The 8,161-nt window shown below is 40.0% G+C and overlaps 1 protein-coding gene across 1 annotated transcript in view; it reads right to left on the bottom strand.

Moving 5' to 3' along the window:
• Positions 1-729: 729 nt before the first annotated feature.
• CLRN1 (clarin 1) overlaps positions 730-8,161 on the bottom strand; it is a 49,183-nt gene continuing 41,751 nt past the window's right edge. The window contains exon 3 of the mRNA XM_077488174.1: positions 730-6,038. Within this exon, the coding sequence (XP_077344300.1) occupies positions 5,773-6,038 (266 nt within the window). The 3' untranslated portion in view covers positions 730-5,772. The remainder of the gene's footprint in view (positions 6,039-8,161) is intronic.

The following is an 8,161-nucleotide window of genomic DNA, read 5'->3' as shown; positions in this document are numbered from 1 at the left end:
GCGGGCCCCGCCTACCTGTACACGCGCTCGAAATGGGCGGACTTTTCGAGCGGGAACAGTCCGCTCATTTCGAAAGTACAGCGGACAGGCCCACACACGGGCGGACTGTTCGCTCAAACACAGTTTCAGCGGACAGTTTTTCGGAATTTCCGAAAGACTTTGTCCGTCCAACTGTCCGCTGAAACTGTCCGCTGAAAGCCCACACACGAGCGGACTGTCCGCCCAAACACTGTTCAGCGGACAAGGTTGGGCGAACAGTCCGCCCGTGTGTACGCGGCCTTAGTCTACAATCTGTCACCACACCCCAGACCTTATTATACATTCCTGGAAATTTACCAAGCTTTCTGCACCGTTATATTGACGCAGGAAACTGTCAAAAGTGGTGATCACCACATTAACAGAGCAGATACACCTGTTTAGGTCTATCACCGTCTCCTGAAATATTTTCTATTCTAGAGTGAGATAGAAACTAACATCAGTCTGCACCTGATTAACAGCGAGTATATGGCCATTTTCTATATAGAAAACTGCAGCATATTCCTGCCAGGTGCGACCTTGTTGTGTGGGATGTGACAGTCGGCGAACAAATGAAAACTCAACTATCAAAAATACTGTGGAGTTCTGCGTTCCTGAAAACTGTTTATTCATTATGTGTGAATGCTGGGAAAATTGAACATTGCTAGTAGCTTACTAGATGTTAAAAAAAACACACACACATACACACACAACACCTTGAAATTAAATAGTAATTTTATTTAATATCTTAATGTTTGATTTAAACAATAATTACAATACACGAGTGTTTTTTAAAAATTTTACTAGACTGTTTGGCACATTAATTCTTTTTGGGTGCCAGGTATTTGAAGACTTAATTTTTAATTAGTGATTTATTTAACCAAGTCAGCTATAATAAAATGATTCGCATTAATAAAGTTTTAAAATTCCCTGGTTGTCTTTTTATTTTGCCTGACTATTTGCAACCAATATTGATTTCCCAATCCTGCCAAACTATTAGGCAAGAGTAAACAGGGCTGTGATAATATGAAACAACGTACAGGAGTCATTCACACAAGCTGCTGCATTACAACACAGGCTGGTGTGCGGTGTGGTCTGGCAAGATGCGTCAAACTCTGTGCATTGTACTGTTCACTTTTTTTTTTAAACACATTTTATTGATATGTCACACAGACAGAAAGTTCAATTGGCCACTGCCTGATGCAAGGCAGCAGTATCCCTTTTTTGTTGTTCTCAGTCTTGCTATATTATATGTGTCCACAAGTGTTTGAAACACAACGGATCCTGCTGCAGGCTCTCTCCTTGTAACTTGCCAGTAGGATAGTAAGATACATTGTTGCAGCCTAATCATTGGAGAAGAAGACACACATAAACCCAAACCTTTTTTAATTGTAGATGTCAAAACAAGGGGTTAGAATCTCTGTCAGGATTTTATTACTATCTGCATTCCTTCTAGGTAGAATTACCCTGTTTTTTCCCCGGGGACCATAGTGACTGGAAGAGAAAGTGATGGGAAATCCCATATTTTAAAGCTGTCACCAAAACAAGAGGTTGGGGATAAATTGTCCAATGGGAATGTGTAAGCTCTTGTACACATGGTCGGAGATTCCGACGGAATGTGTCCTATCGGACCGTTTTGTCGGATAATCTGACTGTGTGTGGTCTCCATCGGACTGTTACCATCGGAGTATCCGACGGACCAAGTTTTCCAACCTGTCCATAAAATTTTCTGACAAAATGCTCCGATCGGACATACTCCGTTCATATGTAGCCTACTCCGACGGACAAAGTGCCACGCAGAAAAAGGGGAGTGCAGTGGCTGACAAACCCTACCCATCAGTGTTTCCACAGAATTTACTGAAAAAATATTCAAACCCAAATGTTTACAGGCCATGCTACAGTAACAATAATGTAGCAATGATTTGCAGCAGCTATAGAATTTTTCTCAGGGTATGTCTTCTATGAGAAAACAAAAATTGCGGTAAGGCTCCTTTCACATGGATACCCACCATTCCATCTCAGCAGGGTATCCTAGACCAGTGGTTCTCATCCCTGTCCTCAAGTACCCCCAACAGGCCCTGTTTGCAGGTTTTCCTTCATCTTGCATAGGTGCTTTAAATCAGAGTCAATGGCTTGGTATTTTGGACAGCTATTTTGTCTGATGCCCCGTACGCGCGATCGGAATTTCGGTCAGCAAAAGACTGATGAGAGTATTTGGTCGGAAAATGCGATTGTGTGTATGCTCCATCTGACTTTTGCTGGTGGAATTTCGGGCAGTAAAAGATTGAGAGCATGCTATCAATTTTTCTTTCGGAAAAAGTTCCTATCCGAAAATGCGTTTGTGTGTGTGTGTATACAATTGCGACGCGCAAAAACCCATACATGCTCAGATTCAACTACGAGACAGAAGCTATTGGCTACTGGGTATTGAACTTCCTTTTTCTAGTCCCGTCGCACGTGTTGTACATCACCGCATTCTTGACGGTCAGAATTTGGTGTGACTGTGTGTATGCAAGACAGCTTGAGCGAAATCCTGTCAGAATTCCGTTGGAAAAACCATCAGAGCTTTTTCAGACCAAAATTCTGATCGTGTGTATGCGGCATAAGAGAAATTCCCCAAAACATGGCCTGTTGGGGGTACTTAAGGACAAGGTTGAGAACCACTATCCTAGACTGATCTTCAGCTGAGTCAGATCAGGACAGAAACACATACTCCATATTTGATGTAATTTTGTGATGGGGAAATACAGCCCCAAGTAATCCCAATGGCCAACTAGACGTGTATCCATCTATTTCTGCCCACATATGGTCAGGTCTGAAAACTTCTTGCGTTCAGTCTGATGAACCTGACCACACCCAAATGTAAATGATGCACATCTGTCTACATACGGCTGCCTATAGGGATACGTTGCAGCCTGTTTTGATTCATCTAATTACAGATCAAAAATGGGCTGACAAAACACCGGTGTATAAGGAGCATAAATGAAATGGCTGTGTTACAGCAATTCCAGCAAATTGTAGCTCAGCCACTGAGCAATTGACTTGCAGCAGTGTTTAAGGCTAGAATGCATCATTTCTAATTTCTGTAGCTACTCAGGTCATTAATGAGTACAGCTGATTCTTATGGCGTACCAGCAATTTGAAGCAATTAAATTTATTTAGAAAACACCAAGTATTGTGGGCCTTATGATATGCATTTAATGCATGTAGTAACTAGACACAGCCAACCGGGCAAGGGCTGTTAATTATAGATTTTAGCATTAAACATTTTAGGTCTTACTCATACGGGTGTTTATGAGTTTTACTTAACCTTACAATTGTAATATGATTTTTAGTTATTCAGCTGCATGACGAGAATCTCATACATCTGATTGTTTTATTTGCAGTATATTAGCTTTAATAATACCTGTTACACAAGGTGTTTGCAGTCACATGGTTGAGTGATGAATCTCCCATGACAGCACAAAGCAACATTTTATTTATATTGTAGAAAGCATTAGTGAAAAGTCTCTTCTCCTACATTGACTTGAATGGAGAGATTATCACTTATTAATTGCCCAGTTATGAAAATCTTTCCTCATTTTATGTATACCGCTGACAGATTAATTTCACAACACTAACCTCTACCCAAAAACTTGTAATAGTGTTACACAGCAACCTTTTTTCTGGAATGTATTCATACCTTATACAGAAGAGCAACCATACAGTGTACAGTAATGATTCTGAATGGGAGCTGCTGTATTTTTAAACTGGGTTTGGCAAGCATTGTAATTGACAGGGTGGAAGTTCAATGGAACTCTGAATAGCATGCAGTGCAATTGTTCTGTAGAGTATTCCATAGTACAGTATTTCTAAATGGTTGTTGTACATGATTGCTTCTTGTAAATTACCTTTGTTATATTAAATGCAACAACTAATGTGCACCATGTCAATTAGTGTATACACAGTAGAAAGCATTTGCTCTAAAGCAAAGCTGTAACTTGTGGTTTATATAATGCAGGGGAAGGAAAATCCTCTTTAGTCTCCTCTACAAATTCAGTGTCATCAATACTTTCCTCCATAATATCCTCAAGTAAAGGAGGTTCAGACACTGATTTCTTATCAGGGTCAGGGAGAATAGAGGATGTCTGCAAAATGCATGATATTTTTTTTCCTCCATTGCTATATGAGGGGATCCTCAGTGGGGTACTCACAGAATAGAGTTCAAAACTGGATGCGATTTTGCATGTCCAGATACAGAAGCCACTGTAACTTAAGTGCAGACCGTGTTACTGTGGTTGTGTCTTAGTAGTAGATGGCAGCAAGACTGCATCCACATGCTGGGTGCAGGTGGGTAGGTAGGAATTCATCAGCTAGGAGGCATGAAACAAAGTCTAGAAATGAGATGAAAAACTGTCAATTTTAAATTGGTTGTGTTTGAGAAATGTGAGAGACAGTATACCAGGGGCACCACACTAAAGTGAATTTAATTTGACCTATTCCTCTGCCTATAAATCATATAGTGTGCTATGCACTGTGGTTTATGTTATTAAAAGCCAGGAAGCAGTGTAAATATACAGGGAAACCCTGTCTTATCTTATGCACGATGCTGGGCCTACTAGGGATCCAGGCCTCACCCATCATGGTGGGCATACCCACAAAAGATTCTTCACCGTCTGGGAACCAAATAAATGAATCAAGAACCTGGACCTGTATAACACCCTGTTTGTGCCAAGGTGAGCCCCTAACGCATTATTGCCCAAAGCAAATATTACAAGTTAGCCCCACACAGTGGGGTCTGAGCTTAGTCCCCAAGGTAACACTGTGGGGCACAGATTCAGAAACTGCTAGATGGCCCAGGTCAATAAGCAAGGTTTAAAAAGTAAAATTCTTCTACAGAGGAGAACGGGTTAATCAGCTAAGGACACTAGCATAAAACTGGAGTCTCACAGATGAATGGGAGGTGACCATAGTACGTTTACACTGGTGGCCACTGTATTTTAACATTTACGAGTTGTAGCCAGGCAGTTTGAACTGGATGATGGCACAGCTCAGTTTCCCCTTTATGAGTTTCTGCAGTGTTAAACTTTTGTTGTGTACCAAAGGTAAGAAATACCTCTGCAGTGAGCTGAAACTGATCAGGTGGATCTATGTGTGACTGATAGGAATAAAAGACTATGCAATCACCATTCAGACATGGGGCTTTTCAAAGCAGCTACATGCCCTTGGACTTGATGTCCAATAAAGTGCTACCCTTCTATTTATCTTCACTTTCTGCATCTATAAATTAGATATATTATGGTGTGATCCCAGGGTGATCAAAGATAGGAAGGTGCCAGATGGCAAATTCCAATAACGTTTCAGCTCCGCAAATCACAATAGCTATCATCATAGATGTAACATCATATGACCGTAAGTCAGTAGTTTCTGGATAGTGAAGGTGACTGAAGAACTTCTCAGCCCTTTTTAATCTACACATGTTGATAAACGAGTCACTTATGACATTATTCAAAGAGGTGCAATAATCTAGAGTAACCAATCTGATTACAGATTACTAAAGCTAGAGCATTTAAAGTTGAATTGTGATTGGTTGCCATAATCTACTGCATAGAAGTATTGTCCTATGTTTAATTTCATATTTACAGATTTAGCACTGAATTTTCTGATTATTTTCATATTACAATCCTTAATACTGATGTGTCAAGGTCAGTTAAACAAATTTAATTTAGGACGTCATTATATGACAAAAATTTAGAGCCATCACTATAGAAGATGACATTAGTACATGAAGTCAATTGCTCCTGGACCAGAATCCATCTCTTTTGATTTTGAGAATGGGAAATCATAACCTGCTAATCGAATGAGAAAAACATTTAAAAAATGTATGAGTGTGCAGACCAGGACAATCCAAAATGACTTTCCAAAATATTCAGTCTGAGTTTTAAATAGAAAGCCTCCTTCTTTGTAATTTGCTATCTTCTCTGACAGATTGTGCATTTTGACTTCTGAAGAGAAGAGAATTAGTACGAGACAGCCACAGGAACCTACAGAGAAAAAAGATATACACATATAAGCACCATGATTGACATTATACAGTGAGCTAACTTTGGCATGTTAATTGCTTGCAAGTTTTGTTCATCTACGTGTGCTCTTTGGTTTTTGTCATCCTATGTCAATTTCTACTCAGTTTCTTCCAGGGTATGATGAGCTCAGCAAAGTCAGTACCACTAATAGGGTCTCTAAAGCTCTCAAGGAGCTTGGCTGGAATATGGATAGCCATCTGGCTTCAGTTCTGGATTATGTCTGGCCGTGATCTGAACTTTATTGGTAGTCTTTCTGGAATGCATTCTTTATAAAAAGCCTTCTGGAGAATACACTAGGTCATTTTTTTTCTCTGACAAGGTCCCAGTTGGCTCCTCTGTGTTGCAGCTCCATTTGTTCCATTAGGTAAGTTGTATTCATTAGACATGTGCAAAAGGAAAAAATTTGTTTAGTTTCGTTTCGTTTTAATTCGTTAATTCATTAATTTCGTTTAGTTATATTCGTTAACTTCCTTAAATTCGTTTTCGGATTTCGTTTAGTTTTCTACCGAATTCGAAAAATCGGCCACATTCGAAAGTATTTCATCCAAATTCGAAAATATTTCTACCGGATTCGAAATGATTTCAACATGATTCGACATTATTTCAACCGCATTCGAAAATATTTTGTGACCCGATTTTAGGGCCATGTATTTCGGGGTCACTTGGTGCTAGAAACTCCAATTTTGGATATGTTGTAGTGCTAGTACTATTGTGTTTGCATACCAAATTTGGGGTTTCTAGCTATAAGTGACCCCGAGATATGTGGCCCCAAAATCGGGTCGCAAAATGTCATTCTCTGCTGTAATAACTAATAACATTTTGCGACCCGATTTTGGGGCCACATATCTCGGGGTCACTTATAGCTAGAAACCCCAAATTTGGTATGCAAACACAATAATACTAGCACTATAACATATCCAAATTTGAAGTGTCTAGCACCAAGTGACCCCGAGATACATGGCCCTAAAATCGGGTCACAAAATATTTTCGAATGCGGTTGAAATAATGTTGAATCATGTTGAAATCATTTCGAATGCAGTTGAAATAATGTCGAATCATGTTGAAATAATTTCGAATGTGGTTGAAATAAATTTGAATCATGTTGAATTCATTTGAATTCATTCGTTATATTTCTTTCGTATTCGTTGTAATTTGTTATTTTTTTATTCGGACATTCGGATGCATCCGAATGTCTGAAAGATGCAAAATTCGGCCAAATTTCGATTAGTTACGAAACGAATTGCACAAGCCTAGTATTCATGGTCTCCAGCCATCCCTTCAAGTATGTCTTACCCATAGGAATGAATGGATCTGTGGCACAAGTGCACAGTATGAAGAAGAGGCAGATAGAACCTTGTTGTAGGAAAGATCACTGAGCAGAGGAAAGGAAAGTATTATCCCAGTTTTACTGCAACTAGTAAGTTACAGGGATTGATTACAGGGCAACTTAAATAAAGGTGGAGTTGCCCTTTGTTGTAAACCTGTCACAATCCTGGGCAATTCAAAATGAGCATGTGATGACAAAATGGAAAAACAGAGGTTACATTTAATGAAAAACACGTAATAAAATAATCAGTTGTATCTCTGGATCAGATGAACGGATATGCAGTTCTCAACTCCCAAGCCTCCTGATCATTCAGTGAGGTAGCCCATAACATTAAGAGAGCATTAAAACTCAAACTCAACCTGTCATAAACCAAGCTCATAACATTTGCTCCCCCACGTGCCTCTTCCCCTGACATCTCTGTCAAGAGCAATTGCACAACCATCAACCCACCCCACATGCCAGGGTGCTAGGTGTTATCCTGGACTCTGAACTCTCCTTTCGGCCCCACACCCAATCACTTTCCAAAACTTGCTGCCTCAACCTCTGCAACATCTCCAAAATACATCCCTTCCTAACCAATGAAATCACAAAGCTCCTGATTCACTCCCTGGTTATCACTCACCTCGACTACTGCAACGCCCTCCTCATTAGCTTACCTTTAAATAGGCTACCCCCTTTAGTCCATCATGAATGATGCTACCAGGCTAATCCACCTTACAAACCACTCTGTGTCTGCTACCCCTCTCTGCCAATTCTT

This window comes from Lithobates pipiens, unplaced genomic scaffold (assembly GCF_037356315.1).
Source record: "Lithobates pipiens isolate NorthernLeopardFrog02 unplaced genomic scaffold, aLitPip1_a1.2 Scaffold_18, whole genome shotgun sequence".
Taxonomy (NCBI): domain Eukaryota; kingdom Metazoa; phylum Chordata; class Amphibia; order Anura; family Ranidae; genus Lithobates; species Lithobates pipiens.
This window is presented reverse-complemented; position numbering and strand designations above follow the sequence as displayed.